The 27537-nt window shown below is 41.1% G+C and overlaps 1 protein-coding gene across 4 annotated transcripts in view; it reads left to right on the top strand.

Moving 5' to 3' along the window:
* CHST15 (carbohydrate sulfotransferase 15) overlaps positions 1 to 27537 on the top strand; it is a 48893-nt gene that overhangs the window by 3716 nt on the left and 17640 nt on the right. For 2 of the 4 annotated variants that reach the window (XM_061364104.1, XM_061364106.1), the window contains exons 2-4: positions 17 to 128; positions 24958 to 26046; positions 26803 to 27142. In XM_061364104.1, coding sequence (XP_061220088.1) covers positions 25459 to 26046; positions 26803 to 27142 — 928 coding nt within the window. In that variant the 5' untranslated portion in view covers positions 17 to 128; positions 24958 to 25458. Of the gene's footprint in view, positions 1 to 16; positions 129 to 6267; positions 6445 to 24957; positions 26047 to 26802; positions 27143 to 27537 lie in introns of all 4 variants that reach the window. The other 2 variants (XM_061364107.1, XM_061364105.1) reach the window with 2 other exon arrangements.

Raw genomic sequence — 27537 nt, forward strand, 5'->3', positions numbered from 1 at the left:
TACACTTGGTTTCCAGGAGCTGTTGAATGCGGTTTGTAAGCACTAGTTTTAAGGAGTGTGGTGTCCTGTCTAAGAAGAGATGAGCATGATAGCTTGCAAGAAGAAGCAGAAGGAAACATGATGTCCAGGTGGGTATTAGTGCCTGATGGCAATGACATCACTGAGCTGCAGTGGTGGTGAGAGATCGTATGTGATGGTGAAGGTGAATAGGAGTGAGAGGTCCATGGCAGGCTCTGTCCCAGTGCTCTACTTTTGTCCCCTTGTGGCAAAACACCAGAAGTCATAGACTTGCCAGCCCCAACCCATTGCTGTGCCTCTTCTCATTCCCACATCCACCTTCTTCACATTCCCACAGTAGTTTGAGCTGGCTGAAACACTTGTTTTCCAGACCTCTGAAGTGGCAAGACTGCTGCTTGCCTGATGAACTTGCCAGAAATGAGGTGGTAGATTTAGGCTAAGCCAGCTCCAGAAACACTTGTGAAGCTCATGATGCACTGTCTTCCTCTTTGGGTTTGCAGAAAGCAGCTAAAGCCCCTGCAGCATTAGGGATGGTGAAAGGCACCTGGCTGCTAAGGAACCTGCCTTCCATGTAATGGCTTTCCCCTGAAAGTCCTGTGAAGAAGGACCAGGTGGGACGGGGCTTGGAGCGAGCTGCTCTAGTGGAAGATGTCCCTGCCCATGGCAGGGGTTGGAACTGGATGAGCTTTAAAGTCCCTTCCAACCCAAACCATTCTGTCATTCTGTGATCAAACAAAAAGAATGAAGATAAATGTCAGGTTTTAAGATGTACAGAGGAAAGAAGACTGATTTGGAAAAGAGTGTGAACTTCTGAAACATCAATAGGAAACATAATACAGATTTAACTGCAATACTTGTCCTTAGGGGATGGAAGAAGCCTGGTTGGTGGTAGTGTTGAAAGAGTGCTATGAAAGTGGGCAGCACGTTAGATGTGAGTTTGCAATATTGGATGGTTTCAGCTGATTGAAGATGATAATGTCCTTATATGTTCTATATGCTGAGTTAGAGTTAGGTCTTGGAGCAGTAAGGGGAAAAAAGCGCCTTAAAGTGCTCAAGATCTGGCACCAAATTAGTATTGAAATACCAATAAATAGCAGAGATCTCAGGAAAAAAAAAACAACATAGAAATCAGGATTCTGGAAGGTTTTACACATGATTTGAAGAAAATGTAAGAGCTCAGTGTTAACCCCGCTGTGCCTGAGATAGGATGTTATGGCTTATGAGTGCCAGAATTTATTAAACCAAAGAAGGACTCAGTTTGACTGGTGCAGCCAGGAGGTTTGACTGTCTAAAGCTAGAAATGGGAGGAAATAAAGGAGGATGGTTTAGTAGATTGTTAGGTGTGTATCTCAAATAATGAGATGGGATTGCCTGCAGGCCCAGCTCTTTGCAGGGGAGGTTTATCTCCTGAAAATTCTTTAACAGGTTCTTAAAACCAACCCTGTTTTTTCCTGTCCATCAAATGCCTTATCCAGTATTCCTTTCCAGCCTCATCAGTTTTGGCTACTTATAAGTGGAGAAACTTGTCTTCTGACTGACCTATGTAGATATTATAGAGACAATGCTAAGTAAATATTGTTAATTATAGAATCCCAGACTGGTTTGTGGTGGAAGGGATCGTAAAACTCACCCAGTTCCAACCCCCTGCCATGGGCAGGGACACTTTCCACTGGAGCAGCTTGCTCCAAGCCCCGTCCAACCTGGACCTTCTTCACAGGACTTTCAGAGGAAAACAGGATGACCAGCCCCAGTTTTCATGGCCTGTTGATGTTAACCAAGTTAAATGGATAATGACCCTGAAATGTCCAGGATTTTCAAGGAATACTTTGAAAGCTTAGCTTTCCCTAAATCCATTTCACCATGTTAGGCCAGTGGTCACACTCCTCTTCTGTCTTCATCCACCACTTAGTGCATTTATAGGGCTGCTGCTTTACAGTTCACAAAATCATAGAATGGTTTGAGTTGGAAAGGACCTTAAAAGACCATCTAGTTCCAACTTCTGCCTTGGTTGATAAAGCCTGAGGAAATTTCCTGAGCCCATTTCTGGAAGGGATTTTGGATGCTGCTGTGTTGAAGTGGAAGAGGAACAGGTTGCATGTGTCCATCCGGTTTTGAGTCCATGCAGAGCTCCCTGAAGGAATATGGGTTCAGGATTAGAGAGTTTTTGCTTGTTTCCTGGCTCCCTGGAGCTCTAGCCTGGGATAACGCTGTGATGCTTGGGTTGTAACTGCATTTATTTCAAGTGCAGAAGTCAGATAAAAACTTTGCTGTGCATTAAAAGCTACCAATAGGAATTACAACATGAGGTATAGTGGTGGTCTCTTCATTTAAGAAGACAAAAATGTGTTCTTGAGCACTTCAGCACCGAGCAGTGCAGCTTTATGCCTTGAGTAACTCATCAGAACCATTCATGAAGTGAATAATTTGCATGAAAAATGTCATAAATTATAGAGCTATGAAAACAGTATCTCAGGTTTAGGATCAACTTGCCTGAGGAACAGCTAGGGATAAATCCGAATGAAACCACTATCGCTCTTGACATTTAGTATTAGAATTACTTTACAGAGCTATTTATACCAGATTTACAACAGTTTCATCAAGAAATGTGAGAGGTGAATAGAAGGGAACAGTGGAACTTAAGCTTATCCTTCATAGGAAAGAGAAAATGAATTTCTCTAACATCAGGCTATTTTGAACCCTGAAGTGTTTTAAGTGTTCAGAGAAGATTTTTGAACATTGCTGAGGAGATCAGCAAAGTTAAAAATAGTAAAATGGAATATCTGTTGGTAGCCATGGAAATCCCATGTGGATTTCTCTTGCATTAGAGTAGATCAAGAGTCATTCCGCTCTTGGTTTTCACTCATGTAAGAGGGACCAGAATGTGGCTTCTCCAAACTGTTGGGCACTGAAAATGTTTTCCAGTTGGTTTGGAGAATTCCAGAGTCTTCTGCTTGTGTGGCTATAATGATAACACTGGTGAACCTAAGCGCTGGTCTGCTGTAACCCTCGTACTTGACAGTGAGTAGCTTTTAGCTCAAGTCCCCACTAGTTAGAAAAGAAACCTTTAAAAAGACCTAGATTCCAGAAACTCTTTGGGTAAAAGATCCTTCTGAGACGGCTTCAAACGACCTGCTGCTTATTTCTGCATGCAGCTTTTTAAACAATATTCTTGTTGTGTGATATCAGAGTTGTAATGATGCCATACATCATTATGGTGTAATACAGGGGAATGCATAAAAAGCCTGTGCTGTGTTTTGATAGCTTTTTCTTTTAATGATACCCATCAAGCGGGGGTAGTAATCTATTCAGTTTTCCATTTTTTAATCTTGCTGTACTAGTACATTGGATTAGATGTACTGTGAAAATACAGGTAAGTATGTAAATATCAGCAGTGATTTTTGTTGGACTGTTACAATTCTTACATTCGAAGGCCTTTGGGTATTAGAAAAATGACTTTATGACAATGTATATTCCTGCATTAAAAATACTTGCCTGTTACTGAAACAAGATTATCCCCATCCTTACCACTAGACATCTACACTGCAGTGTTTTAATATCCTTCTCTGTATATTTTTAAAGATAACAAATAATTCTGAAATAGCAAATACCATTAAGTTGCACTTCAGGAAAAAATGGAGGGTTTCAAATGAGGTCATATAAATGCTGTCTTCATTCCAAACAGCAATTTGCAGGATGAACCTCTGGCTTCATTAAAGTCAATGAAATGTCTTCCTGCTGACTTCAGCGTGCCAGGATTGAAAAACAAAATAAATTCAAATGGGATCTCAAGGAGTTTTATTCTTAGGGATTGACTGGAGTTAAAGTCATTCAGATGCTCTTTTCTCTGCATATGTTCTTTAGTTCAGCCAAGCAGTCTTAAGGTGAAGATAGTGTCTGATGGGGATGAGGGTATGTGAAAGGATATAATATTTCTCTTTGGAATAATCTATCAGTAGTTATGTTGTCCCAGAGGTTCCCTTTTATTAGGATACTGCAGACATGTTCCCGTCTCTGTGCTAAGGGATGCTGACCGTGCAGGTTGACATTCCTGTTGAAGATATATAGGCCTTAAAAGTGACGGAAAGCCCCAAAGTCTAACTTTATTTCAAGTATACTGCTACTGCATTGTGTTGGTAGGAGTCTAGGCAGTCATTTCCATCAAGTGCAGCCTTCAGGCATGGTTTTAGGGACATTTTTAGCTTTGTCCTTTTGGCATCAAGGATTTTTATGCAGCAGTTGAATAGGAGGAAGGAATTAATTTGATTTAGCGATGTCAGACTGAAGATGAAGCTCCTCCTAGCACATCCTTCGAAGAACACTCAATGGCTCTGGATTTAGCCTGCCATCCGCCTTATTTTTGCAGGGATATTTTTGAACTTCCTCTGCTGATAAATATTTAGAGTCTGTTTAGATTTCATCTCATTTCTGTTAGATTTTTTTTCCCCATAAATACTTATTACTGCAGAAATGGGTATTACAAGTCTTGAAATTGCAGTGCCAGCAATTCTGTTGTTTTAACTGTGGCTGACTGACAGTGTATTTATTAATTATCCAAGAGAGCCTTAGAGCATTCAAAAAGAGAACTTCATTCCTGGGCTGTACGAGTTAGAAAGGGAACTGTAATTGCTTTATGTCTGGAACACAGGTTTAGGAGCAGAAGGCTTGGCTGGATTAGATGTGACCATGGCTGAGGATCGATAAGGTATGAGAAGTGGAAAGGCTGCTTCACATCTGTGACAGTTTCAGTCACTGGGATGCTTTGAAGCTCAGAATGAAAATTGGAGCTGTTTCTCCTTGGTTTAATTAAAATCGAATGAAAAACAACTCGGAGCAACCTCAGTTGATATTAATGACTTTGGGCCCTTGAAGGATTTCCTTTGCAGAATTCAGTGCAGCCTTTCCTCACAGCCTGCCTCTGCGTGGCTCTCGCTGGTGTTGCCCAGCTAAATCTTTGTGCTGTTTCGCTATGCCTTGCTAATTCCTTTTTGGAATCGTGTTTTTCCCGGTGCGAATATGACAATTCCACTTTAATTAGATAACAGCAGTTGTCACCGTGTATGGGGACTGTGATGCCTGGGAGCCCCAGAAGTCTCTGTGTCAAAATGAATAAATAAAACATCTAAAAAGCTTTGCTAAGAAGCAGTAAACTTAAAAACCCGAGTCGGTTAACAGCATTGAAATGAGCTGTCTTATTACATTACAGCGTGTAGCCACCAGATGTCACTTATTTTGTGCTGGGGAGAAACATGTCCTGGGTATATAAAAGATTAAAAAGAAAGAGCGACTTGCTCTAAGTGGCTTTGTTACTGTTTGTATTCATAATTGGCTACTGTCTTGCTCGAGAAATATTTTCATCTTAAAAGAGATTGTATAGGCCCGTTTCTCACAGGTAAGGCAGACTTGCATTTTTTATGAGCCTTAAATGTCAGCAGTGACATTTTGAAACTCAGTCTTTAAGAAAATAATGAATAGGCTCACTAAGTTTTCAGGGTGAAAGTAAATTTGATGGAATGGACAGTTTTATTACTATGAACTCTACTATCATTAAAGACACTTTAACCAGTGCCTTAAATGTATATTCATCTTCAGCCAAGTTAAAAGCAGGGGGATGAGTCTTCAAGTCCTGCGGGACTGAAAGCAATTTGGAAGTACGTGCAGGCAGGGGAAGAACCACTTCTAAAATCAGAGCACAGCATCCACTTACAGAAAGATGCAATTCACCCTCAGGGTTTAAAGGCTTCAAAGAAAGGTGTAAATAAAGCTAGATGGATGGGGATATAACTGTAAAGTGGAAAAGGAACATGTAATACTTAATGCAAAGGTGTTTTACCTGAGCTGAGTGAGCATGAGCAGGGCGAGATGCCTGATTGCTCACCAGTGAGATGGAGCAAAGGGCTGGTGATCTGGGGCATGGTGTTCAGCAGCGGTTTATTCCTCCCATTATTAGAGATGCTAAACCGACATGTGCAGGTATCCTTCCTGCTTCACGCTCACATAAGGCTAATGCTTGTTTATATTTTCTGATCTGTACTCTAAGGCAACACCATTAGAGAGGGGAAATTTAATTTTCTGGACTTGAAGCAGAAAGCCTGAAAATGGAGTGATTTCCCAAGGGGTAATTATTAGTGTTTGGGATTTTTTTTCCCTTCTCCCAGTGATAGTACTGTTTGCTTCTGGAATTTAAATGTGTATTCTACCTCAGATGTCAGTTTGGGACGGAGTCGTACCCACTCTGCACATCTCGTGCAGGTTGGAGGTAAATCCATTGCTCCGAGTGAGTGATGTGAGGACTGCTTTCCAGATTATTTTCCTTTGGAGTCCTCAGGAGCAGCTGTTTCGAAAGACTGCCTGCCTTCATTTTTCACCTGAAAAATGACATGGGCATTTATTCCCCACCTTTCCTTCTGTGCTTGAGCAAATCTAAAGGTGAGCAAAGCCCTCCCTGACTATGGTGTTGACTTCAAAATGCAGTGAATTAGTGCTTTAGCAGCTAGTATGAAAACAATTCTATTAATGAGCTCCAGCTCTTAACTGAGTTGTTTATGAGACTGAGGGTTTCACTTCCTAGCTGCAGGTCTTGCACCATCACTCCCGAAAATGCCACCTGCCAGCACTGAAAAGTGCTCCCTGACATTGCTCTGCAGCAGTGTCCCCGTGTGGCTCTGGGATGGGGCACTGGATTGCAGCTTGGGAAGGCTGGAAAAATGCCTTCTCTGTCTTTCAAGCTTCTGGAAAGACTGCAATTCACCCCATTTCATATGGTTACTGGGGGAATTCAGGCTGAGTGCTGTCTTAGATGGTTTATGTAGAAATTGGATTGCCAATGACTTTCTGTCTTGTACAATACATATCCGTATTTTGTTCAAGGTCCCTCAATCCCCATGTAATGGGATTCTGGATGGTGAGTTAGGAGATCCTGATTTTTTTTCTTGGACTTCTCCCATATTATGCCATATGGGAGCATAGGTAACGCATGTCAGTACTCTGTCATCTTGTCAGCTGCAAATTGAAAAGCACCTTTGAAAAGCACTCTGACACCTGCTGTTGGGAGTTACTCCACAAAAGTGAGCGCTGTCCATGCCCCAAGGGTCCGACGCACATGGACGTTAACCAAAGCCTGAGATGCATTTAGTGCACTCCAGCATCCCCTGAGCCTGCTGTGCATGGCATAAATGTTTGCAATGAAAGCACCACCTGCACTCATTTAAATAGTTTCTCAACCTGGACAGAAGCTTCTATTAATAAAATAGTGCATATATTGTATCTAAATGTTTGTGTTTGGAGGATACATTTTTGGTTGTTCCAGATCAGTTTTGCTGGTGTAGTTTAGCCCCATACTCTCTGCAGAGTTTTATAATGTTAATGCTCAGTATGAAGTATGAATAACTTCAAAGTCAACTTTTCACAGGTAAAGGAAGAAAAAGCATGTCATTGTAAGGTTTTATTTCAATTTGTTACTATTACCAAAGTCTAATTTATACCACTGTGCCATGCAGTAAAGAAACTGAGGTATGTTATCAGCTTATAATTCATTTTTTCACTTACTGAGGAACTGTGGCATTTTCTGAATTTATAGATCAGTCTGAACTTCTGAAGTCACTTACCCTGATTATAAATGTTTTGGATGCTGCAGGCTTTTTTGCAGGATTTAAACACGAAAGAAAATGATAAATGAAGCGGTCAGTGGTCTCTTACACACCTGGGATGGATGGTTTCCTAGCATGCCTTTTGCAGAATCACAGCATAGTTTGGGTTGGAAGGGACCTTGAACATCACACAGTTACAGCCCCCCAGCTGTGGCTGCCTCATCCCTGGCAGTGTTCAAGGCCAGGTTGGACGGGTCTTGGAGCAAGCTGCTCTAGTGGAAGGTGTCCCTGCCCTTGGCAGGGGACTGGAACTGGATGAGCTTTAAGGTCCCTTCCAGCCCAAACCATTCTAGGATTCTATAATCCTATGACAACCCAGGATGGAAGGGTTGCAGTGTCTGAAACTGCTCCTGCCAGAAGCTGAGTCTCATTCCTGAAGCTCTGATGGAAGACGTGGTATTTTGTGGCACTTTCTTGCATGTTGCTGTTTTTAGATGTGGGAGTGGAGTGATCTTTGTAGAAGACAATGATTGATATGGCTTTTTGCAGCAGCTGCTCTGTTTTGTTAACACCGTTCTTGAGGGTGGAAGGCATTAAAGGAAACTGAGCATGGGCCAGCTTCTGCAGTGCCTTATTTCTGAAACCATGCAGCTCCTTTGGGTGACTACTAAAAACATAGGGTAACTCAATAGTGCTATTGATAGAACAGCTCAATATAGACCCATTTTTCATGTTTCTCTTGATCTGAGGCACTAAAACCCCATTTCTGGAGCTGCAGTTTGGTGCATCAGCTGGACTGAGCTCTTTTGCTGATAAATACAGCATATTTCTATACTGTTGTCTGCATAAAATGTACATATTTTATTTATTATTGTGTTGTAGTGGCTGCATCTCACTATATGAATGCTGCTTTCATGGAATGCTTGGGTTGCCACTTATTTGATGGGGTGTCAGGGGTTTTCCTTGGTGTTATTGATATTATATAGTAGTGCTTAGAAACCGTAAATGGGCTTGGAAGCCGTCTCTTCTAGCCTAAGACACCATAATATGCTTTTCTTTTAGTGTAGTTCCTGCTGCAGACACCTATTAAGGAATTTCTAGCTTATTCCACATAAAAAATACCCCCTCCAAATGCATCTGTATGCTCTCGATGCCATCCTAGTCTCCTGCGTGTCTGAAAGCTTTGAATGCATTAACAGCCTAACCCACTTGTTACATTAATCTCACGAAATCAAAGGTTTGTGTCTGCGGCTCAAGGTAAACACTATTTGCAATAGGGAAGTTTAACAGATGGAAATACATTTCCAAACTTGGGAGGTATTTTTACTGGGGATGTTTTTTGGCTAGATGTGTTAATTCTGCTAAAGTTGGGTTTTTATAAGTCCTTGCAGAATATTTTGTGGTGTATGTTCTGCTTCTGGTTCTCTGCAGAGTTTTATAATGTTAATGCTCAGTTTTTCTGCATTAGAAACGAAGCTTTTTGGGTTATCATTAACAGTCATGCATCTGTTCTTGAAAAGCTGTCTGCCAACTGCAGCTGATGGAATTTCTGTCACTTCAGATTTCTTCTGTGAATTGCTTCAGTAAATGGTTTATTTCAAGAAGTGGAACCTGAGCTCCAGAACTTGTGTTGATCTGATTTCAGCTGCGATGTCCTACAGCGACTCTATGTCCCTCTTTATTTGTATAGAAACGAATATATCAACAAGAACTGCTGTTCAAAAATAAAACCTCCTTTTACCTCCCACTTTTCACTTCTGAGTTGAGCCCTCGTACCCCGGGGACATGGGGAGTTTTCATTGGACTGACTGCTTCCCGGCTGGAGCAGAGCATCTGAGAACAGTTTGTCTTCCTTTCTCCTTAAAGCTGCATCCTTAAGCTGTTGGAGTGAGTCCAGAGGAGGCCATGGAGATGCTGCGAGGACTGGAGCAGCTCTGCTCTGGAGCCAGGCTGAGAGAGCTGGGCTGGGGCAGCCTGGAGAAGAGAAGGCTCCTGAAGGGGAGACCTTAGAGCAGCTCCAGTGCCTAAAGGGGCTGCAGGAAAGCTGGAGAGGGGCTTGGGACAAGGGCCTGTAGGGACAGGCCAAGGGGAATGGCTTGAACCTGCCCAGGGGAGACTGAGCTGAGCTCTTAGGCAGAAGCTCTTCCCTGTGAGGGTGCTGAGGCACTGGCACAGGGTGCCCAGAGAAGCTGTGGCTGCCCCATCCCTGGCAGTGCTCAAGGCCAGGTTGGACACAGGGGCTTGGAGCAAGCTGCTGTAGTGGAAGGGGTCCCTGCCCCTGACAGGGGCTTGGAACTGGATGAACTTTAAGGTCCCTTCCAACACAAATCAGTCTGGGATCCTCTGGACCATTTCAAGAGATGGTCTGTCCAACAAAGCAAGTGAGATGAGCACCCTGGCCCTATGCATCCCTGTACAGCACCCACATGATGTTCAGGGAGGATCAGTGAGGATCACTGTGTGAATTATGCACTTGTGCCATCTGTAAGTTGTTGAGGGTGGCTTTTTTTCTTTCAACTTTTCAATGCAAGACTTCATAGAGTGAATTTTGACCCCTCCGCAAGTGTCAGCAGGGGAAGAGTGGAAGATTAATTTGATAAAGTCTCCCTGCAACAAAAATTAATCACTTAACATCTTCATTGGTAGAAAAAGTCTTTTAGAGAGAGAGCTTGCCTCAGATTACCTCTACACCACAAATAAGAACCATCTAGTTTGCTAGGCTAAATGTTGGCTTTATGTTGCAGAATATGTTGCAGAAGAGGCAGGGTGTGAGGGCATGCATGCCAGATTTTCTGTGGTGCATTCATAAGTACGCAGGGTTGGGATTTGGTTTACGTCTTTTTCCTGGTTTCTTCCCATGGAAATTCAGTAAGGAAAGTTCTCAGATATTTATCTTGTTTGTTTACAATCTACAGCCCAGCTAAGTGCAGTGCAAAGCATGAAAAGGTATTTGTGGTTGTGTTCTTTCCAAGTGGAAAACAAGTAGACTGAAGCCAAACATGGGCAAAACCTGCAGGAATACACAGTTGAGTCAGAGGAGGCAGCGACCCAGTGGCTGAGGATCAGATTTATCTTATTGCTCTGCATATTACAGTAGTTACTTACCAGGTCCCGTACATAGCATGGCTTTTTTGTGTTACTACTGTTGTAAACAGGGGTATTCATGCAGTTGCAAGATTTCTGAGCTAGAGTTTACCGTGTAATGGGTATTGTATTGAGAGCTGTGATATTTTGAGAGGCTGGTGAAAGAATGGACAACATTCTCTTCCTGGTAATAGTAGAAGTTAGTAAATGAAGATATGTGAGTTCCTTTGAAGTCTGCAGTAAAAGTGTTGTTCTGTAGCTAAAGATATGAAAGGACAATAATCAATGTTTAATCCATTACCAAGTGGATTAGGTTCCACATCAGTTACGTGCTCTGCCTGTGAAGATAAAATGTTCTAAGCAACAGAAAACTGGGTATATCCATGCAGAAGCGTCTTCAGAATGATTGCATCTTGTAAGATGGTTAGTAAAGAATTATTTCACTTTGTGTAGCTGAAGAGCACATAATACAGATGAATGATGGAGTCTAAGCTTTTGATGAAGCACTTACGAATAGCAGTAGGAGACTATAGGAGTAAATGTTGCTTGACTTATGCAGAATAAACACTTTTCCACGATGTTGAAAGCAATTTCATATATCAGAAAGGCTTTGCTTAATTATCTGTAGCCAGAAGTTACCTGCAGGAATTTCATCTGATCCACTTCACTTTGGAACAAGTGTGTGGCTTTTGGTTAATGGGCTGAGATTTATCTGCTGTGCTGTTGCTTAAAGCGTTGAAGTTGTTGGACATTTATAAAAGTTACTACTAAGCTGGGAACACTTTTTAAAGTATTGAAACAAAGGCACAGTTGTGATTTGGCATCAGTGAATAGTTTTTGTTGACTAATTTTTGTTTGAATTTACAAGAAACTTTAATGACAGACTCTAACACTGAGTTTGTCTTTTCAGGATGCAGCTGTGTATGTTTCCTTTCACCCACTCAGCACTAGATGAAAGATGAAATGCCTTATTCATGAAAAAGCACTTTCAGGGTGCTTATATACAGATGAGATATGTTTTTTCCATCCATTTTAATGTCTGTCTCATGGAGAAGGTACCATAGATGAGTCATACCAACAAATTTCAGATGACTGTGTTAAGATAGTAAAGTTTATGGAGAAAATTCAGTTTGGAGGTGGAGGAAAATCCCTTCTCAGTCACTAGAAATCAAATGAGCAGCTGTTAGCATGTACATTGCTCTCAAATTGTCACAACAATATTGTGTTTAAAGCAATGTTAAGTATCACATAGACTGATCCCCCTTCAGAAAGACTGCTTATTTATGAAGTGTGAAGGTATATCAAATGAATTCTAGTAGATACCATTTGGTTGCATTATTGCATGCAAAAACGTTTTGCCACACCATGAGATAAACAGGCACTGAAGGCATTACCTTATGCATGTTCTATTTATTCCATATAATGTTACTCATCCCTCAAAAGCAGCCTTAAATTAGCAGCTGATCTCTCACAACCCACAAGATTTAGCGATTCGTACCATTTGCAGTGTGGCAGCAAGTATTACATTTCAGCTGGTGGAAAGAATACGGTTCTCACTTTAAATCAGCTTGAGGTAGCAGCTGCTAAAATCAAGTAAAATCAAAAGTGTAAAAAGAACAAGATGGTAATCAGAGTAACATAACTGTGAATACCCACTATTTTGCAGCATGTCGAGGCTCAAAATGCTTGGCAGGACTGTTGGAAATACTCTCTGAACATTTTTCTCCCACGTCCTGGTTCTGGACCAGTAATCAATGCAAGAGACAAAGGCCCAGGCTTAAAATAACTCTTGAGCACTGAGAGATCTCTTCCTGCAGATTCAACTGTGCTACACTAGCTCTCCATCTCTCCCTCAAATAAATCAGCTGCCGCTCTGAATGTGAGCATTTATTCTTCTTTAGCACAACGAGGCTTTGGTGTTCATCTCATCTGACCTTAGAGGTGTGGATGGCAGATGCCTAAATCTGAGTCAGTCATTTGAGCATCGCATTGTAGCCGACAGAGAGAAATTGGCTGTCCTTGTGTTCATATAAGGTTATGACAGTGAGCTTGCTGTCCTCACCTAACTGAGCTTTGCATGAAGGGAAACCCTGTATCTCTATTGAGCAAGTTGCTCCACAAGAGCTATTTGAGTAAATTACAGCAGTATCTGTCCAGAGACTCAAACAATGAGGCAGACGTGGAAGCCTGAATATAAAGCAGGATGGGCAGATGAGACGCGGAACAAAAAGTGTCCTTTTGATAAGTGAACTCTGCCAATACCAGACCAATTTTTGCCTCTGGAGTTTTCTGGAGATAAGTACTTATCTGTTTTTGATTACACCTGACTGCAGGGTGTATGGAGATGTATTTAGATAGGGTATTTTTTCCCACCTGCCAATCCCCAAACCCCATGAATTTGTTTGATAAACAAGCTTTATAATAGATTCACCTTCATGCTTCATGTTTCCCTGTTTTGCTAGCACTATATATAGGATCAAGAACATAATATGTATAACAGGAATCCTGCTGATTTGAGGGATGATAGTGTGATTTGTTCCTTGAAAGAGCATGTGAATTTCTACTATTGTGAAGTAATGTGTTGGGAATAAGCCTTCAATGGCTGTTTGATGTTTGATTGTTTGATCTTATTGATTTTGACGTCCACTGCCTGCACCTGAAGTTGTATGTTGGGTGATCACTTTACTTTTCCTGTGAGCTCTTTGGTTGTTTTCCTTTTTCCACATAACAAAAGAAAACGAATATGGCAAATTCAGCCTGAAGAAAAGATACTGAACTTCCACCATGCATTTCTTAAAATAGCTTTTCTGTGAGAGACGTGGACTGGAGTAATTCATGTAAAGACAAAGTTTTTCTTTTTCATATTCAATATAAATCTGTCAGCACTTCTGTAGCAAGACAGCATGTGAGATGAATAGAAACTAAGTGAAGTGAAAAGATGAATTGCTGGAGAAGTTGCACATCGTAGGCAGTGAGTTTTAATCAAGAATCGAGAAGCCAGTGTGTACTGTGGGCAAAAATCTGCTCTGAGCATCCTTAGAAATAGAATCATAGAATAGTTAGGCTTGGAAAGGACCTTAAGATCATTAAGTTCAAACCCCAAATACATGAGAAGAGAATTTTGCTCCGTGCTTGTACAAGGGGAAGGACTTAAGTCCATTAGTGTGAGCTCTACCCTGATGCACGGTGAGGGATTAATGGTGCAGGGGCCGTGTGCGCGGTTGGGTGGCTGGCAGTGGTGCTTTTATTCTCCCAGGGCTCTTGGAATCACATTTCTGGAGAAGTGATTACAGTGCTGATGCCCCAAATCCCTACAGAACTCTTCAGCTCCCATAAAACCTTTGGTATAAATCTTGCGTGGGAATAGCTTTTGGAAAATGACTTTTGTGGGTCTGAGGCAGGTGTTGCTGTGGAAGAATTGGCGAGATCTCATTCCTGTCTTAAATAGAATCATAGAATAGTTAGGGTTGGAAAGGAACCTTATGATCATCCAGTTCCAACCCCCCTGCCATGGGCAGGGACACCTCGCTCTAAACCATATCACCCAAGGCCTCGTCCAACCTGGCCTTGAACACTGTCAGGGATGGAGCATTCACAGCGTCCCTGGGCAACCTATTCCAGTGCCTCACCACCCTCACAGGAAAGAGCTTCCTCCTTATATCCAATCTAAACTTCCCCTGTTTAACTTTTAACCCCTTACCCCTTGTCCTATCACTACAGTCCCTCCCCAGCATCCCCAGTCCATTATAGTCTAACTCCTTATGCTATTTAGATCTAACTGGGAGATCGTAATATGGTTTGGAGTTATCAGTAGACTGGACATTGTCTGGTTTTGGTTCTGCTTTATTTTCCTATCTGGACTTCTGATTCTTCAAGCAGTCGAAAAAACAAATGGTGGCTCTGATTCTAGACTGACTGTAATCAGGTGAAATCAAAAGAAAAAGCCACACGGAAGTCATTAAATCTTTAGTGATACTTTTCCTGCAGACAGATAGTTTAAATTAAAACCGGGTGATATCAAGCTTAATTCTCATTTTTACATTTTTAAGGCAAACCAAACAACAACACATCGGAACGTGCAGATGTGGCACGTGCAAGAATGCAAGAAGCTGGATGTTGGTCATTTCTAGGAACCCACACATGACTTCAGATGTAGTAACAGATTTCTGGGGGAAGGCATGACCAGCGCTGATCCAGAACAGCCTCCTGCTTCCCTTCCCACATCCCCCTCTTTTCCCTTACTTCCAATAACCTATTTATTCAGGCAGTTTTTATGCCCTAATTGAGTGGTGATTCAAGCTCAGTAGCTATTTCCTGAGCACTGCAGCACAAATAATAGGAGTGGGTCCTTATTTGATTGAAACAGCTACCATTACACTGATTTTAGGGGAGTTTGCTGATTATTTTGCAAATGGAGGGTGTCATTTATTCCATTCTCACATTTTCTTTGGAAGTTTATTGATGAGGAAGGAGGCAGAGCCTCTTTGGATTAGATCTTGAGAAAGAAACCAGCTGGGTTATGGAGTAAGCCACACTTGTTATTTGGGTGAGATTGCTGATTCAGTGGTGATTCAGAAGCTTTCATTTGGCTTTAAAAGGCTTCTTTAAAGAATATATTAAGCTTGAACAAGTGTTCAGCAGCTGTTGAACAGGTTGAATCTATAATCATGGGGGATGACCACATCTCTGAGCTTTCACAAGTAGCTGGTTTTAAGTGATTGCCTTCAAAAATATTTGCAGTGGGTTCATATAATTTCTTGGGAGATGCATTTTTTGGTTTGGGAGTGTTTTTAATTAGTGTTTTTAAGCAAAGAGAAGAGCTTTACATCAGTCTGCAGGAGGCTCCTGATCTTTGCCATGAATCCGGCAGCTTTTCCAAACCACTGCCATTGCTTTTTGTTTTATTCCCTTGCAGAGGTCAGTGATTCATGGTTCTCATTTTATTGACATATCTTCTTTGTGGCAGCTCGTTGATTCCTCCGAGGTAAATAACTGTGAGTTCAAGCAAAGTTTATTTCCCAAAATGTTAACTCAAGGAGCCAAATGTGTGCAATAAATGGGACAGGGAAAATGTACGATTATTCCTCTCCTTTTCCGACCTCATTTTCATTTTTCTTAGCTAAGGTTTTTATTACTCGCTCTGTTTGTGTTTTACTGTTATGGTACAACCTGCCCACTGACAGGATGAACTTCCTCACACTGTACAAATACCTCACTACACATGTAAAAACACTTCGGTTTGCTGTGAAAAGGCCGTGTCTGAGAGCAAAACTGTTGTACAGCCTGTAGTCTGGTTCAACTGCTATCATTTCCAGTAAGCTTGGTAGCTAAAATGTATCCATAATGGTAAAGTTTGCAGGGTTTTTTTTTTGTGTCCAGAGGTCATAAACTTCTGCATGGGTTAAAGAATTGCTGCTGGTCCCTGCTGCCATGGGCCATGTTGCAGTGGGATGGAGGGATGGAAGAGGAATTAAGTGGTTGTGCTGCACTGCTGCTAAATATTGCTTATCTTTTGTCATGTGAAAATTTGATGAAGGTTTTACTCTACCAGCATCACTCTGCCCTTTCATATTTCCATTCCTCTTCATGTGAGTCATGGAAAGTTTGGTATGGTATAGTCGTGGGCAGCATTTTACTCAGAGACCTACATCTTTCTGTGACTAGTAACAGCTCCATCTTCGTAGGAGCTCTTGATAGAGAAATGTTACCAAAGGGAAGTTCATTTCTGGAGTGTTCATGGAGGGTGGGAGATCAGCTTTGCTCTGAGATTTCAGAAAATGTTAACAGTGCAAACTGAGAAGCTGAATTAAACAAATCTGTCATGGAAGGCACTTAGGCAGTAAGATTATTTATCCAGATTAGTGAAAACAGTTAGGAGAATATGAATAAAAAACCACAGCTGTTACTCAGACAATGGGATTAGATATTATTAAATTAGAAGCTGTGTGCTCCTTCAGAATCCTAGAGTCCCAGCCTGGTTTGGGTTGGAAGAGACCTTTAAGCTTGTCCTTAAACGACAGTTCCAACCCACTGCTACAGGCAGGGACACCTTCCACTAGAGCAGCTTGCTGCAAGCCCCTGTGTCCAACCTGGCCTTGAACACTGCCAGGGATGGGGCAGCCACAGCTTCTCTGGGCACCCTGTGCCAGCGCCTCAGCACCCTCACAGGGAAGAGCTTCTGCCTAGTATGTAATCTAAATGTACTCTGTGTCAGTTTAAAGAAGTTACTGACCAGATGAGCTCCAGCGGTATTATCTTTTGCCTAATCCTTTTTGATTGATTTTTTGCTAAAGGTGCTTATCCATTTTTTTATAGGAGCTGTAGTTTTCATTTAAAAAAGAAGGGGGGCGAAGGGCTGACTGCTGCAGGGGACGTGTTCTACATGTCTGCTTTGGGGGATGCTTCAGCTGAAGTATCTTCTTGTGGTGCAACTTCTTTTCACCACATGGAGAAATAAGAGACATTACAGCTGCTGAAAGTCTACCTGTAACAAGGAAGCAATGGAGCAAGAGCATTAAGTGCTCTTGTGTTGCCACATATTAATAGTTCCATGTTTTTATTTTTGCTTAGAAGTAGTAAGATGCCTTGGGAAAAAGTGCTTATTTTTCTCAGCTCTAACAAGCGCATTAACACACAAATCCTCAATGTGATGTATGGCAGGAGTGGCAATAGGCAAATGGACAGAAAGAACGGTGCATTTTGTGAGACTGCAAAGCCTGTAGCTGTGGGGCATGCTTTGACTGGGCTTCGTCTCATCTAACCTGAGAGTTTTTGGGTTATTTTTCTGTCATAGACATCCTTATTTTAGGCTGTGAACTGCCCAACAAGACAATTTTAGCTCAAATTATCACCTGGCACAGATACCTTCGTTCCTCTCTCCTGCCTCTGGCCATGGCCAGTAACAGATGCTCAGTGAGAGAGTCTTAGAACAGGTATTAATAGATTTCTTCAATCCCCATCCTTTTCTAGCTTCTGGGAATTGAGGATAGCAACTGCTGATAGATTTATTCTCCATTAATTTTCTACTGTCTTTCAAATGCATTCATATTTTGGCCTCAATGATTTCCACATTTTAATTATACTGTGTGAAGAAAAGAAATAAAGTGCTGTAGCTCCATTGACATAAACCAGACAAGCTGTTCTACATCAAGCTGAGAGTTGTTACTGGTGTACTTGAAGTGTGTTTATAATAGGTTAACAGCATGCCGCTCTTTCATGTGCTAGTAGGAAAAGCTGAATATGATTAAAAGTAAGAAGGCTAATATAAAATTTTGCCTCAAGATTACTAGCAAAAGTTTGTTTTATCTTCATTTTAAAGACTTATGAACTAAAGCACATGAAATATTAAGGCTGGTGACCTGAAACTAGGTGGTACACTTAGATGTCCAGAAGATGTGTGTGCAGATAAAATCTGTTCCATGTGTTTTATCCTATTTGTAAAGGGGAATTTTAGTTGTATGACTGAACATGTGAAACTAATTTATTGCCTGTCAGTCTTTTCCCTCAAGTAACAAGAAATAGGACAAGAGGAAATAGCCTCAAGTTGCACCAGGGCAGGTTTAGACTGAGTATTAGGAAGCATGTCTTCACCAAAATGTTGTCCAGCACTGGAACAAGCTGCCCAGGGAAGTGTTAGAGTCAGCATCCCTGGAGGTATTTAACAGACATGCAGACGTGGCACTTAGGGATGTGGTTTAGTGGTGACTTGTCCATCAGGACCAACATTGCACTGATGATCCAAAAGGTCTTTTCCAACCTAAATGGTTCTATGCTTCTATACCCATTTTGATTATTCCCTTACGAACTCTGAAGAGAAAAGGGAGGAATTTTGTGAAATGTTTATTTAATAGAAATAAAATAGAATTTTAAATATTTTCTATATAAGGAATAAAAAGAAGTGAATGCTGGAAAACCTTGCATGTTTTATTATTGGTGGAATTTATCTTTTTACTTTATTTAGCTTCTCATATGGCAGTTGGTAGGACATGGTTGATACTGCATTTTCAGTAGTTAATTGTAAGATCCTGCTCACTTCTGTGGTACCTGCAAGTGTTACCTGACAGCCTTCTCTCCCACATGTGGGGCACCCAATGCTTCCTCCTATATAATGAAGGCATTGCACCAGGAAACTATCAAATAAAGGTCTCGCCTCTTTGCTATTAGGTTCTTTGTTGCATATAAATATATTTGCTAACTTGAATCTGCTTCAATTTGAGAAAGTGATGCAGGTCCCATTAGCTTCAGTAGGAGTATCTTGAAATACAAGGTAGCTCGTAAGTTTTTTTCCATTTCACTGTGTGCCATCTCTTATACCCATGTTTACTACTTAGGTATTCCCAAAACCCCTCATTTTTATAGGGAGGGCTGCTTTTGGCCCAGGAGCTTGAAAAGGTTTACGTTGATTTCTGCTTTGTGGTTAGAGCTGGTATACAGTTATGTACAACAGACAAGTACCATATAGTATAGACATGATCATAAATAATTCACCATTCTCTTCAACAAGAGGAAATTACTTGCTACATTATTCAACAATATACAAAGACGCTGCTTGTTGTGTAGAGAGCAATATTCTGGCAGTGAACAGACAGCAGTTTTGCAACTAAAATATAAAAAGACATAAATGGTTTATTACCAACTCAAATCTCATAACCTTTCTGCTGCCTGTAATTCACATCCTTCTGCTTTCAGTACTGAAGTACAAGAAAGGTGAAGTATATCTGTGGCTGTGGTTGTGACTGCTGGAAATGTTGAATGGAAAAACAAGCAAAAAAGATACAATAGATACATTGATTTCTTGGGGTGGATGAGGAAAATGAGGGCTGCTTATGCTGGGGAAAGATCCGGGCCTTGTGAGCATCCTTCATTCCATAGCGAAAAGTTAGGGATGTATTCAAACCTTCTTGCTAAAGGAAGACAGTGGCAGGGGAGAACCATGACTGTATGTGTTTATTTACAATTGGGTATTTTATTGCATGAACATGACTGTGGAAAATCATGTAAAATGGTATGTCTGCAACTAAAAACAATAAAATTGATGTCTCCATTAGCTGAGTACTACATCATATCGTCCTGTGGTAGATCATCTAATTAAGCAGCCTGTTGTAGTGTGTCTGCATAAGTTGGCAGTTATAGTTGGTGGTGGAACTTTAAATTTCCCCTCAAGGCTGGTGTGATGAAATTCTCTGTTTTACTGTAGCCTAACCATATTGTTTTCCCCTTATATCAGCTTCCCAATAAAGCATTTTCCTCAAGTGTCAAAGATGTAGTTAATGTGTTTTTCCCTTGAGTTTGTCATACTTGCAATGGAGTTCCGTGAGAGGTGTCGGCAACTGGGAAAGGTTCAGTAAATTCCAGCTCATTTTATTAACATAAAAATGGACATGAGATAGGACAGTGAATTTTCTGTGGTTTTGCTAAGATCTTGTGCTCTGAATTCATTAATGTATCTTTGATGGCTCTTTTCAAAATTTTGAGAATTAGTGTCAAAAACGCAGGGCTTGAATTGATTCTGTGAGACTATGTCAGATAAATCTCTTCAATCAGTGTCACTGAGACAATTTCAGATCCCGGTTAAAAGAGGACTGGAAATAAATTGGATTTATATTTTTTTCTAAACAGACTGTGCCTAGTAACTGAAAATAAACCACAAGGAGCTGGGAGAACACTGAGATACTCACCGGGTGTCAAAGTGGAGGAGTTCAGGGTGGAAGGATTACATGCAAACAAACATGTAGCACAGGATAAATTTAGTTGAAGTGATGCTATAGAGTACCTTATGGTTACCAGATCTTTATATAGTTGCCACTATAACCTGCAGTCTCTGTGCATCGTTAAGAGGTGCTTTTTTCATCTGCCTTTTTTTCTTTGTTATCTCTATCCCCTCTTTTTCAATAGCCTTGTTTCGGGAACTATCTCTGCTTTCATGTTTTCCTCTATTACCTCCGTGCATGATGTCCAAATCTGTCCTGGCAGCACTTCTCTCCTGCCTCCTTTATTTCCTCTTTTAAAATCTTTGCTCAGGTGTCTTACTGTTGCCCCAAATGTTCCCTTGAAAACTGTAAACTTTTCGCTTCTCTTCATGACTTCCCTTTCTTGTCCTCCTCTCCAGCCATTAGGACCATCACTGGTGTTTGGACAACTGCCGGCTTCTTTCCTGCTTTAAAGCTTGGCTTCTTTCCAGAGTTTTTCTTTTGGACGTTTTATGAGGAGTGGTTTTGTTTTACGTGTATGAAAGCATAAACTCTCTGGGTTTAATATTGCACAATATGGGCCCAATTTTGTCTCTCCAGTCATTCAAACTTCTGTCAAAATCATCTCAGGCCCATTTCTTTAGGGAAGTTTTTAAGACTAGCTTATTTAAGAGGTCTTACACTGATTTCTTTCACTTTGGTTTAAAATAGAGTAATGGTTCAGCAATGATTTCTGTCTGCCTCCTCTGACTGTAGAATGAGCTCATTAAGGAAATGAACCTTTATTTTTTGTAGGAAGATATTTGGCAAATACTTTTATTCAGTATTTATCTAAATAATGACTCTTGAGTCCTTGAGACACAGCGTGCTTGCTCTGATTGCAGAAATGCTTCAACAGTGACAGCGTTAGGTGGGAAAAACATCAAGAATACAAATAATTGTACAAAAGCACTTTGTTTCATACAAAAACTGCACTAGAATAATGATGATTAACGCAGGATCCGAAGTGAGGGCCCTGTCTGATCTGGACATATTAGTGCAAATGAATGAGGACTTATTATCTGGGATTATAGCAGTGTTTCTTAAGAATTCAAAGCAAGTGTTGAGAGAGCTAAAGGCAAAATTGCCAAATTCTGGGACTCATCATTAGTAATCATCATTAGTGATGATGAGTCCCATTACATGCGGGTTGTCCTTTCCAACCCAAACTATTCTATGATTCTAATGATTGTACTTCTATGATTTGGGTGCCATGGTTTAGTGTGAGGTGTCCCTACCCGTGGCAGGGGGGTTGGAACTGGATGATCTTAAGGTCCTTTCCAACCCTAAATTTCTATGATTCTATGATTTGATGTTTTGTAGGAGTACTCAGAGAATCCTCTCTGTATACTCTGTATTGTCAGGAGAAATTATTTTTGTTATTAGTGTCTTGGACATTACACAAATGTGCACTTCAGAAGTAAATCTCTTTTTCAGGAACCAAGGGATGAAGTCAGATAGGAAGAATTCTGCTGAAGACATAAGTGTGCAAATGAATGAGGCAAGTTAGATTGTTTTGGGTGGAACGAAGAGCACTGTAGGAGAGGGAAAAGAGAAAGGTGGAGAAGGACTTGGGGGTGTTGGTCGATGAGAAAATGAACATGAGCCGGCTTCAGTGTGCGCTTGCAGCCCAGAAAGCAACCGTATCCTGGGCTGCATCAAAAGGAGCGTGACCAGCAGGTCGAAGGAGGTGATCCTGCCCCTCTACTCTGTTCTCGTGAGACCTCACTTGGAGCATTGTGTGCAGTTCTGGTGTCCTCAACATAAAAAGGACATGGAACTGTTGGAACAAGTCCAGAGGAGGCCACGAGGATGATCAGGGCCTGGAGCACCTCCTGTATGGAGATAGGCTGAGAAAGTTGGGGCTGTTCAGCCTGGAGAAGAGAAGGCTGCGTGGAGACCTCAGAGCAGCCTTCCAGTATCTGAAAGGGGGCTATAAGGATGCTGGGGAGGGACTCTTCATTAGGGACTGTAGTGATAGGACAAGGGGTAACGGGTTCGAACTTAAACAGGGGAAGTTCAGATTGGATCAAAGGAAGAAGTTCTTTACTGTAAGGGTGCTGAGGCACTGGAATGGGTTGCCCAAGGAAGCTGTGAATGCTCCATCCCTGTCAGTGTTCATGGCCAGGTTGGACAGAACCTTGGGTGCCATGGTTTAGTGTGCGGTGTCCCTGCCCATGGCTTTGGGGTTGGAACTGGATGATCTTAAGGTCCTTTCCAACCCTAACTATTCTATGATTCTATGATTCTATGTCTAGAAACCACGCAAAGAAAAACTGTTTCTGAGCCTTAAAAAGAAAGATGGACTTTTGCAGGGAAGGAGCAACTATTGTGGGTCCAGAGGAGGGAGCCACTGGCAAAAAGTAATGAGAAGAAAATCTGTACATGGTTACTGAGGTGTATTTAAAATAGAACAAATGTACCCACGTGAGAATTATAATGGTGCAGATGTTTTGATGTTACTGTGATAGCACACTGATTTTTCTTAGTGTGAATTGTCAAATCTCTTTTCTATTTCATGTTTTGATTAAAGTGACTTGGAAAATGTATTTTCATTGAAGTAGTAAAAGTGATTGTTGGACTTTTAGATATCCCATACAGCAGTGAGATGGTTCTCTGGTCTAGCAAAGTTAATTATAATATGGATTAACTTAATGTAACACATAATTCTAATTAATTCATATTTAATCATCCTTAGTCTTCTGGGCAAAAGAAACTGTTCTGTTCAGGTAAAGCTGCTTGTACTTCAGGCAAAGTTTATTTCTCTGAATTCTTCCAATTCCTTCAGCTGCTGCTTTTATCCGCAATAAGATAGCTTATGTAGAAGGGCCATTCCTGTTCTTCAGAGGCAATACTGAGCCTCTCAATCAGCATACGGTTAAAACTGTGTGCATTGAATCTTCAGGGTAGTTACTCATGTTAATACTGGGTTGTAGCAAACCATGTCCTGGATTATGCTGAGGAAATGGAGGTGCTGAGACGGGATCTGGATAGCTGCTTTCACTAGCATCCACACTGGAATAGACAAGGAGCATCACAGCACTGGAGCCTTAAGGTGTCTTCATTCCCAGTGGCTAAAGGGAAGTTCTGTCTTTATCAGGGACAAAAACCAAAGCAGGATTTAGCTGTCAGAGAATTACTAAGGTCCTTCGATTTTCCCCATATTTTTTATCTTCATCCTATGCCAGTTTATTGGTTTGCTTCTGATTATTCAAGATTATTTTAAAATGAAATATTTCCTGTCTTTAATTCCCCCAGAAAAGTAATTTTAGAAAATCAGAGTATTTTCTAGTATATGGAAGAAGATAACGTTATCTGTGAACTTTTGTGTTTGATGATCTAGCTTCTCAAAGCAGAGAAGCTGATTTTGACCTTAAAATGTGGGTTGTACCAGCAAGGTGTTTATAAGCCATGAAAAAGAAATTCTAGAGGAACTATGCATAAAAATGCTTTAATGACACCATCCTTAAGCTGATGACTTGTTTGTTATTTTCAAGTATCTCTGCTCTGAAGGTTGCCTGGAAACCCAAGCATGGATGTGCTCAAACCAAGACCATAAATACTTTAAACAGCTCTGGTTACGTTTTGGCTGTAAGACACCATGGTGTTGAAGTATTTATGTGAGGGTGTCACAAACCCTGTGCACAGGTTGCTTTAGCCCCTGGTCTGTGTGGATGTGGACACCTTCATGGGACCCACAAGTGCTCAAGTCCCTGCCCATGGTGCCTGCCTGTAGCAAGGGGACATCACTTCCTATGTGTTCTGCACCACCTCTCAGGTACTAAAGCGCATGCCATTAAGAGGATTTGCGGGATCCAGGGTCTTGCCTTAAAGCTGCAGCAGTGTTGGTACATTTCATTGAAGTAACACCATTTGCCATTTTTATCAAGTACCATGTTTTCAAAACATATTTGGCCAGTAGCGCTGAAAGTACCTTGGTGACTGCAGTGTGCAGTTACTCCCATCCCAGAAACCAGAGATCCTCTCATGAGCCTTTGCCCATGTCTATTATTCAGTTCCTTCAATTTTACTTGTAGCTTTGGGGGGTTTTGTTTGGCTTTTTATCTTACACACTTGAAAGAAGACTGTTACGTTATCCTTTGTGCTCTTAACTAGGGTTCTACTCCATTTCAAGACAGTTAACTTGAGGTCCACAGGTACAGATAGAGTGTAAATATTTGAACCAATGTTACTGAATACTTCCATATTTAAGAAGCAGACAGATCTGCTGGATAGGTTAGTGGGCAGCTGAGGGAGGTTCTGTACTGTTACCTCTGATAGAAGCTCTTTGCTGATGTGAGCAGATGGGTGATTGAAAAGAAAGGGCAGCTTGCTGTTGAACTTGAAGCCAAACGTTTCCTGGGTTTAATATTGTTGAGTGCTGTAATTAATATACTTGGCAAATAGAAGTCATCTTTCAAATACAGTTGGGAAATTACTTGAGGTAGATTGGTACTTTGCTGTGGCTTTGAATGAAGCCGAATGTAGATATTCTGTCTGCTGTTCTGTGTGTATGTATGTATGTATTTTTGCCTTTTTAGGTTGTATGATGCAAATCTTTGTCTCTGGGAATATGAAGCTTCCAGTAGCAGCACTTCAGTTTGGAACCCACTTGCTTTAAGACCACCTGGGAATTTCTACCCATACTTGCCCATTCCAGCGTAAATCAGAGGACAATGAGTTATTTTTACTTCTTGCATATTTTCACACCACGTAACAATTTTTCTTTCTTCTCCTTTTGTTCGATGGGAAAAACTTGAGCTGGTTGTTGTAGCTGATTCTTCCTTCACCACATTCCTCTTGCTGAGCCAAATCCTTGGAAACCACGACCACACTACGTCTATTTTTGTGTGGGGGTTGTTGGCTTGGATTTTTTCTTTATGGGACATATGTCACTTTTTGAGTGCTTTTACCTATTCTGGTTTGAACCTGTCTTTTTGTATTGCTGATTAGTTGTAATCAGGAACTAATAACTGTAAACTCAAGCCATTAAGTAACTTCAGACTTACAGAAGATGACTCATATGCTTCAGAAACCTTTCCATGACTGTGCTTGGCTCATTAATACAGAGGTTTAACAGTAGTAATATGAGGTATTGCATTAATTGCTGCATACATTTATTACCAAATGACTTGCACAGACAGTGTTTCAGATGCCGCGGACCTAATCATAATAACCAGAAGTGTCCTGTTTGCAAAGAAGAAAGTAAGATCCCTTTGTACACCGACAGCAAGCAGATGAAGTTGCTTGCAGTTTTGGAAGTAAGGACTGATCACAGTGAAAGCTGGCATGGAGTTTTCTGTTTGAGGAAGGGGAAGCTATGCAGCTTGATATTTGGGTTGATTATAATGACTCTAGTGATGGCATCCTACATACTCACTGGAGCCAAACATGGCCTCTTGTTAATACCATCTCCCTTCCATTATGGAGCTTTTACTAGCAATCCAAGCTTAATGGACAATGAAAGCCTTAGTGACATGAAAGACCATTACCAGCCTTCTAAAATGAATATTTCATACGTAAAGGATTATCCAAGCATTAAATTAATTATTGACACTATTACTTCAAAGATAGAGTTTATAACAAGACAGCGCCCTGATTCAGAGGAACTGAGGAAACAAGAGCCACATGTAAGTATGAATTGAAGTGTGTCTTTGATTGCTCTATACTTGCTTATTTCAAGACTTTTGGGTCCATCTTGAACTGAGATAAAAAAAAAAAGTGAGACCGCTCAGATGTTCGTGTGGTGATTTACACCATCTGGAGTCTCCTGGTTAACCCCAGCTGAAAAGTGGATGCTGTAGATCACACCTTTCTGAGTCATGGGCAAAATAGGTGGGTTACGTAAATGGTCTTGATACCTAAAACAAAAACCAGGCATCTCTCTGACAGCTGCACCATCTCACTGAATTTTCACCTTGTCTCATGCAAAATCATTCTGACTTAAATTTGCCTGTCAACTTAAATGATAAATAAGAAAAGAGCCTTTCTAATAACTGGCTACCTGTGTGCCTCCCTGAAAATTCAGTCATTGCAGACCTTGTACTTTAGAGTTAAAAGCTGTGAGTTAATTTGATTTGAGTATCATGTGGTTGACTTTAAAAATTAAATCCTAGGGTTACACGGGAGTTGGGGGATTATTGAGGATGTTTCTGGCCTTAAAAGCAAAGGATTTCTAAATATTCTTGTCTCCTAATCCAACTGTTTGTAAAGGATTTGGTTCTGGTGTCATCAGAAGAAATAGGTTAGCTTTGTAGTTAACAGAATAAGGGTTAAAAATGGCCATATAGTGATTTTATTGTGTTTTCTTACTGTGCTAAGCTGGAAAAGTATAACTATCAACTTTTTTGCTGCCTTGACTGAAATTGTTGTTCTTTATGTTGCAGATGTTTTCAGTAATTCCTAATAAATTCCTTCCAAATAGCAAGAATCCTTGTTGGTATGAAGAGTACAGAGGAAACACAACCACAGATCCTTATGCAACAAACTCTTATGCACTGTATTCAAAGCGCTTTCGAACCATATTTGATTACCTCAGGAAGGTATTTTGGAACCACTTGTACCATTATAAGGACAAGCACTACCGCCTACGCTGTCTCCCCCATTTCTACATCATTGGCCAGCCTAAGTGTGGGACAACGGACCTGTATGACCGGCTCAGGCTGCACCCTGATGTTCGGTTCTCAGCGATCAAAGAGCCACACTGGTGGACAAGAAAACGGTTTGGTGAGTAAATGTGTCCTCTGGCATCCAGATGACTCATCTCTATTGAACTTTGACATTTCTTGTATATATTTGGGGTGAAGTTTATGGATTTTCTCTGTATTGGCTTCCCTTGAACCCACTGGAGTTAAAACTTAGGGGAGATTTAGATTAGATGTAAGGAAGAAGCTCTTCCCTTTGAGGGTGCTGAGGTGCTGGCACAGGGTGCCCAGAGAAGCTGTGGCTGCCCCATCCCTGGCAGTGTTCAAGGCCAGGTTGGACACAGGGGCTTGGAGCAACCTGCTCTAGTGGAAGGGGTCCCTGCCTGTGGCAGGGGTTGAAAGTAAATGATGTTAAAGTCCTTTCCAACTCAAACAGTTCTATGATTCTATGAACAGTTTTGAAAACTCCAGATGATA

Source organism: Neopsephotus bourkii, unplaced genomic scaffold (genome assembly GCF_033783945.1).
Source record: "Neopsephotus bourkii isolate Nb327-2 ecotype Australia unplaced genomic scaffold, CSIRO-AGI_Nbou_v1 NB_1189, whole genome shotgun sequence".
NCBI lineage: Eukaryota > Metazoa > Chordata > Aves > Psittaciformes > Psittacidae > Neopsephotus > Neopsephotus bourkii.